The 12842-nt window shown below is 45.9% G+C and overlaps 1 protein-coding gene across 3 annotated transcripts in view; it reads left to right on the top strand.

Moving 5' to 3' along the window:
- Positions 1-11746, top strand: part of METAP1D (methionyl aminopeptidase type 1D, mitochondrial) — a 102880-nt gene extending 91134 nt beyond the window's left edge. For 2 of the 3 annotated variants that reach the window (XM_066637643.1, XM_066637653.1), the window contains exons 7-10: positions 7520-7617; positions 9584-9631; positions 10808-10886; positions 11115-11746. In XM_066637643.1, coding sequence (XP_066493740.1) covers positions 7520-7617; positions 9584-9631; positions 10808-10886; positions 11115-11226 — 337 coding nt within the window. In that variant the 3' untranslated portion in view covers positions 11227-11746. The remainder of the gene's footprint in view (positions 1-7519; positions 7618-9583; positions 9632-10807; positions 10887-11114) is intronic. The other variant, XM_066637661.1, reaches the window with a different exon arrangement.
- The last annotated feature ends 1096 nt before the right edge of the window (positions 11747-12842 follow it).

The raw sequence follows: 12842 nt of genomic DNA on the forward strand, positions 1-12842 counted from the left end.
TACATGCCCCCAAGAATGAGGGAGCACGCATCTGAAAATCTCCAAGCATACTCACCTCTCCTCTCCCCTCCTTTGAATGGGGCTGGGCAGCAGCACACTCACAGAGGAAAAGCGGCACACTGCCTGCCCTGCATATGTGCAAGCCGCTCTTTCTGTTTGTTTACTCTGTCTGGAAGCCTAAAATGGCTTCCCAAGGGTCTACTTGCCCTGTCTCAAAATGGCTCTGCCTGGGTCTACTTGACCTTTCGCAAAATGTTGCTCCCTGAGTCGATTTGCCCTTTCTCAAAATGGCTCTGCCTGGGTCTACTTGCCCTTTCTCAAAATGGCACCGCCTGCGTCACTTTGCCCTTTTTCAAAATGGCGCCACCGACTTCATTTTGCCCTTTTTCAAGATGCCAGCTGGCATCTTATCACAACCCACCAGATATTCAATCGTGACCCACCAAGTGGTCATGACCCACAGTTTGAGAACCTCTGGACTAGAGGATTGATTGTTGATGTGATGCGATGTGATGTATAGATAATTGAAAGAGAAAGTGGAAGTGATTTGTTTGATAACAGATATTTGAGCTTTACAGGAAGGAAGAACGAAGATGGCGGGCAAAAGAGTGACAGTCCGAGGCTCACCAGCATCTGAGACGGGACTTGGAAAATTAGCACAAGAGGAACTGAAAGGGAAAGACTGGAAACAGAGTGTGCAAGACAATATTGAAAAACTGTTGACAATGGTACAGCAACTAACAAACCAATCTGTACAGACTCAAGTTAATGTGGATGCTTTAACTAAATGATTAGATGAACTTAGTGGACAACTGATGGAGGTGAAAATTACATCAGAAGAAAATAAACAAAAGATTGAGAGATTGGGAAAAAAGATAAGAAAAGATCAAGCTAAAATATCAGAGATAGAAGAAAATCAGCATGATGCAGAGACATCATTAATGGAAATTCAAATGGATAGTGCAGCTGGAATGGTGAGGATGCAAAATATACCAGAAGAGAAAGGAGAAGATACGTCGCAACGGATTGTCAGATTAATATCAGAATGGATTGATACACCAATGGAGGAGATATCTAAAGAATTGGACACAGTGAGCACTTTTTATCTGAGAAAACACGAATTACCAAGAGAAATCCATGTGAAATTCATCAGAACCTTTTACAGAGATAGATTACTGAAGGCCTCACAGGAAAAGGAATGGACAGTGGATGATAACAAAGTCAACATTTTGAGACATGTTCCATGGAGAGTGAGGAAGAAGAGAAAAGAATATGAAAACCTGACAAAATTTTTAAGAGAAAAGCAAATACTATACAGATGGCTTTCTCTGGGAGCTATGTTTTTTCAATATCAGACACAGAGATATAATATAAATTCAACAATGAAAGCTGAAAACTTTTTGAGTACGGTGATGAAAGACGAGATAAGAAAGGAAGAAAAGGAGGAAGAGAAATCAAGAAGAAAAGAATTAGAAGAATATAGACCAGAAATGGAGTCGGATGAAAAGAAATCAGATGACTTAGAAACAACAGATGAATCAGAGAGGAAAGAGCTTAGAGGAGCGAGTAAGAGGCACTCTCCAATAGCAACAAGAAAAAGACAAAAAGAGAGGAAGACTAGTAAATAGAAACGTGATGTCTAATGAATAGGGCATTGTTGGTGATTGAAAAATTAGGAGAAGTTTTTGTGACTTCAGACAAAAAAAGAGGTGTTGCTATTTATGTTAAAGAAAGATTGAGATCAAAATTAATATATGCATTACAACAGGGCTTTTCAAACTGGGGCGTTGCGACGCCCCAGCCTGCAGGCCCTTGCCCCTGCCCCCTTAAGGACGGGGGCAGCCTGGAGGCAGGGAGGAGGCAGCGGCGCAATCCCCAGCGGCGCAATCCCCGGCGTGACCTGCAGCAGGGCTCCCCGCAGCAGTGAAAGTAGATGCGGAGCAATGCGCTCCACTTCCACTTTAGCTGAGGCGGGGCGCAATCACACCGCATCTACTTTCACTGCTGTGGGGAGCCCTGCTGCCGGTCGCGCCGGGCTCCCCACACCCCTGGGAGGCTGCAGGGGCTTGGGTATGTGTACCCAAGCCCCTGCAGCCCCCCTGAGCAGCGTGATCCTAGGGATCATGCCGCTGCCTTCCCCCGCCCCTGCTGCTTCCCCCCTCCCACCCACGCAAGAACTTAGTGGTTCTCAACCACTGCACTACATTACTAGATGGATTATTACATTACAAGATGGAACCACTGCATTACAAGATGGATTATTTGATTTTGAGATGCAAGAAGAAACAGTAAAACAATGCATGATAAAATGGGCGCAAAATATAGACCATAATATCACAATAGATCAATGGGAACAGATCTGGAAGCATAATAAGAAACTTACTAGAGTAGCAAATTTTATATTATTTTATATATTATAGATAAAGAAAACCATGCATACCTAGCTATTATGATTGTAATTGTAGTGAAGATTTTATGTTAGATAATGGAAGGATTTTAAAATACCTATGAAAAATGAATTAATAGAGGAATGTGGCGGAGATGGACAGACTTTTGGAAATTTTGGATCGATAATGAAGGCTGATACAAATTGAGTAATGGAAAAAACCCTTTTATGCTTGGTTGAAAATGAAGTTTTAGAAATATATGATAAGGCATTTTGATGATTGTATTATATATATTATATTTGATATGATATGATATAGGAATTATGGATGAAAAATGATATTGAGAGGTAGATTTAGAAGAGGAAATTGATTAAGATATGTAATGATTTATTAGTTGTAGTGATATACGATGGTGATGTATTATTTCCTGCAACCTTTGTGTTTTTTTTGTGTAGTGATGTTTTTGTGTTGTGTGTTATGTGTTGTGTGTTTTTGTTTGTAGTTTCTGGAAAATAAAAAAATTAAAAACCCTTTAATTTTAGTTACTAAAGATGTTTGAATGAATTTAGAGTATTTTTGAAGTGCTGAGTCAAAAACTAACATCTGTTTTGCCCAATTGGCTTTAGTTTGGGGGGGTATGGCATAGCCAAATTATATGCGGATTCAAGCAGTGTCATGGCTTCCTCACAAGGAAGTTGTTTGAATCAGCATATAAGGTGGTTATGCTGTACCCCCAAAATTAGAGACAATCGAGCAAAACCGATACCATTTTTAGATTCAGCACTCCAAATACACCAGGAATAGGTCTAACACTTAAGACAACAAAAAATGTATAGACCTGTGTAATTTTTGTAAGATTAGTCTTCTTTATCAATATGAATTGAGGGGTTCTGTTCCTAGCTATCAATATGTACAGTAAAACCAAGGTATTGACAACTTTTGAAGTCATACTGGTACCTAATAGGACTGGTGATGATTATGATGATTTTGACAGTCTGGTGATAGGGGTATGGGGACATATTGGGCAATCCATTGGGGGGGTCTGTAATAGTAAAAAAGGTTAAGAACCCCTGCTATACACATAAGAACAGCCCTACTGGATCAGGCCATAGGTCCATCTAGTCCAGCTTCCTGTATCTCACAGCGGCCCACCAAATGCCCCAGGGAGCATACCAGATAACAAGAGACCTCATCCTGGTGCCTTCCCTTGCATCTGGCATTCTGACATAATGCACACTTCACTGGTAGTAAGTTCTATTAAACACAGTGAAGTTTCCTTCTCATTAGACATGTATAGGTTTGCACTGTTAGTGGGTTTCAAACCAACAACACTTGGAAATGCATGTGACAGTTTGCAGAAACCTTGCCCACATTGGCAGTTGTTCTGATTACAAGTTAGCTTTGTAGTTTTGTTTTTATTGGAATGCATGAAAGTATTCATGCATCAGATCTGAAAAGTGGTCATTCACCATCACAAGCCTAGTTGCTTGGATCATGGATTTCTTCAAAGGAAAATTACCGTTTCAGTTCTGTTAGTTTCAGTTTGACTTTTTTGAAGCAAATAATCTTGGGGAGGTACTTTAGCTTAGGGGAAAAGCACATGTTTTTCAGTCAGAAGGTCCCAAATTCAATCTCCAGTAATTCTAATAAAAAAGTTGCTGGCAGAGACTTTGGATAGCCACTGCCTTCAGAGTGGGCAATACTGGGCTAAGGGACCAACTGTCTAATTCGATATAAATATCATGTGTTCATAGGAGACTGTAAATAATGTTTGCAGCCCCCAAATTCTCAAATCTGGTAAGAGAGATAGTAGACCAGTGCAACCCCCATCCCACCCCTGCAGTCATGGCTGCTGCTGAACACGGAAGCCTAGGTGTATAATTGTGAGAGATTAACTCTTCCCACCTCCTCCAACCAGATCTCCATGTCAGCACCCCCAATCAGCACCCTCATTCAGAATCATGGTTGATGTTATTAGTCACTGATCTGGCATTCAGCAGCAATTTCAAGTTGGAGGATGCACGCCCAGAGCCACCAGAGACCCTAGGGTTGGCAGAAGAACCAGAAAAGAGGACAGTCTGACTGACACGCTTTCTTCTGTAATGGCCTGTCCATCCCCAACTACATATCTTCCTTGGTACATATCTCACTGTACCAACGGCAGCAGTACCTCCCCTCTGCCCAGTACATTCTCCATCAACAGGAATTAACCTAACTACTTACCCCTCGACAACCACCCATTTAACTGGTTCAAGTATTGGTGAAGGAATCCTAGCCAAGAAGCACCTGGCCCTCACCCAGACTCCAACACAATTATCTCTTCCTCCAATAACATCCCCCAACCCCCTGTGGCCAACCATTCCTGCTCTCACCAGGATTGTTTCTACCGAGGAGGAGGGTGTTCGCATGTTGACACACCCTTGACTCCCTCCCCCAAATGAGTAGAAGCCTCAAAGCAATTAGATAAGATAGCAAAACCAGAAGCAAGATGGGTTACGTCTCTCTCAGACTATCTATAGCCTTCCTTGACCAGACCTATTTTAGGCCCCCTCTAAACTCAGATCTGCCCGTCTTACTGGAGCAAATAGAAAGGAAAAAGGGAGTTTAAAAGGAAAAAATGTGCCCTTGCCTTCTAGAGCTCCTCAAAGGAGCATCGCAAGACTGTCCAATTGGCAAGGTTCCCTCATCAAGCAATTGCTCAATCTGCGATTGAGGAGTTCCAGATTACTCCCTTATCACTTCCTGGTAGCATGTGGGCTTATTGCAACACCATGCCTCCACAATGGCAGTGGACTGAATGTTATGGTCCACCCCAAAGACTGATGGATCCAGGTGGATTCCTCATTGCTTTGGGGGAGTTTCCAGCAACTAGGTCCAGCCACTCATTTATGACCCTGGTCAACCTCTGGAATAAGAACATGGCCAGGGCTGTGGATCAGATTGCCCCCTTGCAGTCTCCACTGTGTTGTGTAGAGCCACAATGGCTCCTTGGTTTCCTAAGCAGGAGATGAAGCAACTTGGTAGACACCTAGAGCAACATTGAAATAAGACTTGTAATGAGTCTAAATGAACACGAATGAGAGCTCATTTTTGAGACTACTCAGTGGGGGTGATAGAAGTGAGATGAGAAATTTCTTCTCTGTCACCATATCATCTGCAGAATGCCATCCAGCAGACTTGTTTCATGTGGTGTGGGGCCCATTATATCTAGGCCCAATGACTGGAACCAGTCAATAATCTGCTGGAACATTTTTGTTATGTGTTTTGAGATATCCATTTTGCATTTTGCTTGAATTCGGGGTGACTTAGACTCTCATTTATTTTTGAATTGTCAATTTATTTGGGACTCTTTTCTTCTTACTACTCCTGAGGGAGGTGGACAGGGTTCTCTGGAGTGTGAGACTCCTGCCTGCTTGATCCCTGTCTCGCATGGCTGACATGAGCTACTCTAGGGGGGCTGGCTGAGTGAGTGGTGGGGATTGTTAACTTCTAGCTGTCAGAGAGTGAGCTGTCAGTTGCCCTTAAGAAGGCTGCAGTATGCCCCTCTTGAAAAATTCCTCCTTGGACCCTACAATTTTAAATATCTCCATGAAACCACTGGGAGAGGTCTTCCAAGGATTTGGCGTTGCATGCCATCAATATGCAGATAACAGCTCTATTCCATCAGGCATTCCATCAGGCCATTGGGTCCTGGAGCATTGCCTGGAGACAGTAAGAAGCTGAATGGGGGTGAATACATTGAAATTAAATCCACAGAAAATGGCAGTCTTTGTCTTCCTGGTCCATAAACCCACAACACAAGTAATAAATCATTTACTTGTTCTGGGTAGAGTCACACTCTCTGCAATTGGCGCAGCATATGGCGGCACCTGTGGTTACTGGAGCTTCGTGGTTTGATTCTGTTGGATTGCTGTTCTGATGCTTACACTGGCTGCCCATTCATTTCCAGACCCAATTCAAGGTGCTGGTGGTGACCTTTAAAGCCCTTAACAGGTTGGAACCAGTTTATCTCAGGGACTACCTGCTTCCGTGTCATTTGGCCCACTCCTTAAGATAATCAGAGGGAGCCTTGCTTTGGATGTTGCCTCTGGTGTCATGTGTAGTGGTCAGAGGCAAGGCTTTTTCAGTGGTTGCATAACTTCTCTTGACCTCTCTCCCTTATGCACTTATAAGATGTCCTATGTTGTTGGAATTTGGGGGAGGGAGGCAGGTTGAAGACTTTTGTTTCAGTTATCTTTTTAGTTGAGGACTCTGCTGCTGCAAATAGTTAGGTTGGCATGACATCGTATAAAGCTGTTCTCTACCCCTCACATCTGTGTTGTTTTATTAGCTAGTCTTAATAATTGCTTTGTTTTGATTTTATGTAAGTATGTTATAATTGTTCACCGCCTTTAATTTTTAGAAAGGGCGGTATACATTTTAAAGTAAATAAATAAAAGCATCTCCTTGGAAAACTAATTCTGCAAATTCATCAAATTTGAATTTTTGCTAATGCCTATATATCCATGTAGGCACATATTCCTACATGTCATGATTTTCAGTGTATTTTTTCAACCTTGCACGATTTCTCAAGCTGATCTGATACATGTTAGATATCCATCTGTTTCCATGACAAATGTAACTTTTCACTTTTAAAAATGGCTCTGAATATTAACTGCCAGGGTAGCCTGCTGAAGCATAGATTCATGATTCATTGGAGGCTCGACTGAAAACTAAAGCTGCCACCTCCCCATTTCTTCTAGGGCTAGAGATCTGGTATGTGTGATGATGGCCTTTAAAGGCAGCTTTCACTCTTTCAGAGATAAATGATGTGCAAGTATCAAACTGCTTTTTAAATGTGACCAAATGGGCATTTTTGTGGGGAATTTGATTAGGGGGTGTTGTCGTCTTGCCACCAGACTATTGCCAGGAAACCAGTCCTCTGCAGAATCCCTGTGTTACATTGTTCAAAGAGCCTGTTGTAGGCAACACAGAGTTGTTGCACTGTAGCTTAGTGTGGCAGTGCAGATCACTAATGGCTGAACTGATAAAAAATGAATGCAACTGAAAAGAGTTAGTTCTTTATTTGATTTAATGTTTAATCAGAGTGTTTTTTTCTCTATATAATATTTTATTTTCATTCTCCTTTCAAGCCATATAGCCCGGCAGAATGGTTTCCGAGTTTGCCCCTACTTTGTTGGGCATGGGATAGGCTCTTACTTCCACGGCCACCCTGAAGTTTGGCATCATGGTAAGGTGGCCCCTTCTCCTTAATATATTTGTGACTCTTGCATTTGACTAAAGTGGGTTACATTTGTGTCCAAGTGCAAATGGGGCATATGCCCTTCCAGTTAAAACAAAAAAACCAAAACTGCATGGTTGGGGGAATACTGAACAGCTGATATCTGAGCTATAGTCTTGTGTGAACGGAAGGACATTGGGATTGTTTGTCTGAGGAACAATTAAAAGTAACAAAGACAAAATTCTGATGTAGCTATATGCTAAGAGGCTCCAAAATTGTGCTGTGTGTTTGCTCTTCTCCCCTCCTGCCCATCCACTGACTATTTTGGCTACATCTAGTTTATCAGAATCTACTTATGTTATAAGTTCTGTACTACAGTACCTACCCTCTTTGGATTGGAGGAAAAATTGCTGCCAGGGTCTTTTTTTTTTTTTTTTTTTTTGTGCCTTTGGAAAAGATGGCTGTATCTTTTAATATCATATGCTATAGGACCATAGTGACTCCAGGGCATACCTCCATCCTGCAAAACATATGAGATGTGGTTGAAGCAAGAGAATGTTTTTTCTCACCCTACAGTTCTCTGACATCACACTGTAGGCACTTTTGCAGGTGTAAAGAGGCACTTTTTCAAGGGGGAGAGTACCATAACTGTATTCCTTTTCCTGCAGAAGCCCAATAGCCTCATGGTGGAGAGGACACCATCATTTTGTTGCTCATTTTGGAGAGGTCATTGTCAGTTGCTTGGTGCTTCATCCCTTGACTGACAGAGGGATTTCACAATATTTTGTGATCACCTATTGCCCTTATCTCTTTGAGTTTTCCTTAGGGAAGAGTGTGTAAGGCTCTTTCATTACAGAGGGAGAGTTAGGCAAACTTATCTTTCTAGTAATGACAGTAGCGGAAGATGATCAAAACTCCAAGATTCCTCTGACACTGAATGACACCCACCTCCTATGTCCTGTTCTCTCCCCCCCCCCCCCACACACAACTCTGAATCACTTATTTAGGAACAAATAATGTCCATCCTAGTTTTTAATCAAAAGTAGGTGGTGTTGACAGTCCCCTTTTCCCTTGCTGCAGGACACTCTCAAGCAAAGCAATACAGGGGAAAAGCCTGTTTAGAGGAGAAGGGGGGAGTTAATATTTGCAACTCAGCTGACCATGGGCACTCCAGCACTTTTGCACATCTGCTCAGAAATAGAGCATTGCTGTTTCGTGCTCTGAGTTTTAGACTGCAAGAAGACTTGCCTTCCCTAAGTGTGTTCCAAATGTTGGCAAGCAGTTTTTTAACATCTCATGGTGTCTTTTTCCTCTATTCCTATGTGAATAGTGAGAAGGGAGCCTTCTGTCCAGGCAAGGATGGGAGGGGGGATGGGGCACTACTTCCTTGGAAAGAGTTTGGTTTGGTTTTGCTTGCAAATGAAAATTAGCCCTGGCTCCTAATGGCTCGAAGCAGAAACCCACTCCCACGTCTCTGACCCCCCCTTCTGCCCTTTGCCCCCATCCCGTCTTCTCTAGTGAAATGACTTAAGAACCTGAACAGCAACACAGCGCAGTCTGCAAAAACCTGTCCTCCCCAGGGCTCCCTCTTCTCTTTGCAAATCTCAGTTGCTGTCCTGTGGGTTTGTTGATGTATATATTACTATTTATAGGCCGCTTTCCCACCCAGAAAGGCCTTCCAAGCGGCTTACGGTGTGCCTGGAGAAGCCTCCGTGTAACGCCTCCCTTCTCCTCTGGGGCTCGCCCCGTCGCCTTGCTACTGACTCGCGGGCGTGCGGAAGGGCGATCGATTGAGGGGGTCTTGGTCCCCTTTGGGCGGGGAAGATGCGGGGTTTTATTGTGCGTGGAACCAGCGATGCTGTCCATTCGAATTCGAACGAGAGGCTCCGGGGCTCTGACGCCTTTGCAAGGCAGGAGTAGAGCAGGTGCCACTTGTAGTAACAGATGAGTGGATCGTGTTTGCTTTATTTTGTAGAGAACGACAGCGATGTGTTAATGGAAGAGGGCATGGCTTTCACCATCGGTGAGTGGCTGTAGTAAAACGGGAGCCATCGCGAGGTTCATAAAGATGAACTTTATTACAGGTGTACACATTTGGTCCTTGCTTCACATTTGCAACGTTGGGCAGAAATGGCTTTAAAAGTCACACAACAATTCCTCCTGAGAAAATATTATGGGGCTGTTCCCGTTGGGTACCCTTCCCACTAGGGGGTTTAAAGCACATATTCGTTTTTAGGGTTGAGTTTTTAATTATTATTTTTTAATCGCTTCCCTTCCCCACATAATGTCAGCCCGACCCCAGATAAATTAAGTTGTTACTGCACAACTGTCATTACTCAATCGGGCCCATTATCATCATCATCACTTCTCATGAAGGTCGAAAACAAATTTAAAGCGCTGTGAATTTACCCGGCGCGATACCCGGGTTTCTACGAGTTTTTCACAGCAGCCCTGTGGGGTAGGTCACTTTTGAAGCATATATTAGTAGAAAGAGCAAGTTCGTTAGTAGATTGCAGAGGTGGAAACGAAGGGGTGCAAGGAGGATGGGAAGAGATGGCCATTCGTCCCTTAGACTAAATATCGTTTTGTCAAGGAGAGCTCCAAATGCAACCCAGCCAGGAGGAGAGGAGACCAACCTGGTCCCCTAAAAAGCTCTGGTAACCCCCCAGCTCTCTGGGGAGGACAGTGTTGGAGGCCCAGAGGGGCTGCTCCCCTCTCCTCCTGGCTGGGTTGCATTCTGGAGTAGCCAGTCAGCAGCCCTTCCCCTGGAAGACTGAACGCACCAAATACCAATCAAAGACGGCTTATAAGGGGGTGAAAAAAATGTATTCCTTGCTCACGGCGGGCCTAAATGGCGCGGCAATTAGAGGGAAATAAGAAAATTGTTGTTTTGCTGATTTAATGAACATTTTTCAGCCTGCTTTAAAAAAATTCCCATATTTTCACCCTATCTGCGGTTGACTGGCGCTCGGGTTGTTATGATCCGTGGGGATCTTAATTAAGGCTTGATTAAAAGGCCTTCTTCAGTCTTTAAAAAGAGAAGACCCCCAGGTTCACGCCGGAAGCCTGACACTTGCTCCCCCTCCGGTCCAGGCACTGGTTTTAGGGGTCTCTGAGCCGAACGCAGGTCCCGGCTGGGCAAGGGAGGTGGTGGCCCGCCTACGAGTAAACGCCTGTCTGCTTTGGTTTGCGTTGGCAGAACCCATCATCATGGAAGGCTCCTCGGAATTCCGGATCCTGCGGGACCAGTGGACGGCGGTGTCCGTGGACAATAAAAGGTGCCTGCTTTTGTATTCGGAATTCGCTCTAAAGAAATAGGTGAACTGGCAGAAATGGGAGTGTTTGCATTTCACCTGAGGAGTGTGAAACGGAAATGGTTTCCTTGCCATGGAGGTGTGTGCCAGTCCGTGTTGGGGAGGGGGCTCCCCTAACCCCCCCCCCAGAAGATCTGCTGCCCGCCGGGCTCCCCTTTGCCCCTTTGCTTAATCGCTGCCCCTGTATTTCAGGTCGGCCCAATTCGAGCACACCATCGTGATCACTCCAAGAGGAGCCGAAATCCTGACCCAGCTGGCGGAGGAAACGCCAGAGCCCGCTGGAGGCGTTGTGGGGCGCGGGTGACTGGCTGGGATCGGAGCCGGAGTGGGAGGAAGCGCCCCTGGCTGTCCTCGCATGCCGCAGAGGCTCCCACGCATCGATTTCTTCCCGGGGAAGTCCGGCACCGGCTGGGCTGGGCGAAATCTCTGCAGGCCTCCCGAGGCGGACGACAGGGGGCAGGGTGGAAGAGTCCTTGCCCTAAGGGCGTAGGCAAAGAGGAGGTGGGGGGCTGCTCGGTTTCGCTTCCCTCCAGCGCAGAGAGATGCTGAGCTCACCGTTCGGGTGTCCCTTCAGTACCACTGACACTCATGGAGACATCGCCGGAGCGTCGTGTGGGGACGGGGGGACGGGACGATTTGCCAACCCAGCCGTTTGCAGAGTGTGCGCTCGACTCGCCCCCCCCCATAATTGACCCCCTCGTTGTGATGCTCACGCTGTGTCTCCTTGACTTTTGTAGGTGTGCATCATGCATGCATGGACTGTATTTACAACACAAGCGTTGAGCACGCTGGTGTCGGAAGGAGTGGAAAGCCCGAATAAACCAAGACACGCATCTGAGCTCGTGCCCTTGTTCTTGCAGCAGCTCCGCACTTTCTTCTCAGCCTTTTCTTCCATAGGGGAGGGGGCTTAGCTTTTTAAAGAAAGACCTCTGATGCTCCAAGGCAGAGTAGATTTTTGGGAAGGAAGTCACCCTTTGCAGACCCCCCCCCCAAATTGTGTTTGGGTTGTTGGCTTTTTGTAGGTGTTTCTATAGGTTGCAAAAGGCGTCGCAAAGCGATTTCATTTCAGAAAGCCCTTTCTGCTCTCCAGTGGACCCGCTCCGCTTCCCGGGGAGCGATGGTTTTGTTGGGGTTTCATGATAAGCTGGAGTCCGGGGAGGGGGGAGCGGAGGAGGTCCTGTTTGTTCTCTGATCTCCCCGAGGAAAAATCCCACCCCCAGCTGTCCAAATCCCAAACTGAGCGCTAAGAAGGAAGGAAGGGGTTGATGATGATCGGCAATTAGGGGCTTCCTAATCACGCCGCCTGAATGCAGCCGAGGAGGCATTTGAGATTCAAATCGGATTCCAAAGAGGGCTCTCGCGGCCGGGCGTCCCTTCCCTTGCCCCCTGCCCCCACCCCAGTTGCCCTGGACGGCGCTGGTGGGAAGGGAGGGGGCAGTGGGGACTCCCTCCGCGGCCAGGGCGCCCCACAGCCGCTGATCTCAAAGGCGAGGAGGGCCTTGAAGGGTGTGCGAGCCTGTGTGCGGTGGCGAGGGGGGCAAAGGGTTTTCCGCTGCGGTTTGTTTGGGTGCTTGAGTCTGAAACCTGCCAGCCTTCCTTCCAAAGGGCATCTTTTTGGGTCTGCATTCGCCCCCTCCTTTCTTTTGTGGCGGGGTATCTGCCAAGCAAATGGGGTCTTTTTAGGTGAAATGAGTCCTCCCCAGTGGGATTTTGGCAGGCGAGTCCCAGAAATCTCTTGCTGGTAATGACTGATACAGGCGCAGAAGAGGCAAGCTGCCAGGGTGCCCCCGCTCCTGAACGCGATCCTAAGCAAGTTTACTCCGAAGTAAGACCCACTGAGTTCTGTGGGGCACAGCCCTGAGTAAGAACGCTTAGGGCATCCATTTCAGGCACAAAAACAGTTCCCGTGGAGGAGTAACT

Source organism: Tiliqua scincoides, chromosome 1, assembly GCF_035046505.1.
Source record: "Tiliqua scincoides isolate rTilSci1 chromosome 1, rTilSci1.hap2, whole genome shotgun sequence".
Classification (NCBI taxonomy): domain Eukaryota; kingdom Metazoa; phylum Chordata; class Lepidosauria; order Squamata; family Scincidae; genus Tiliqua; species Tiliqua scincoides.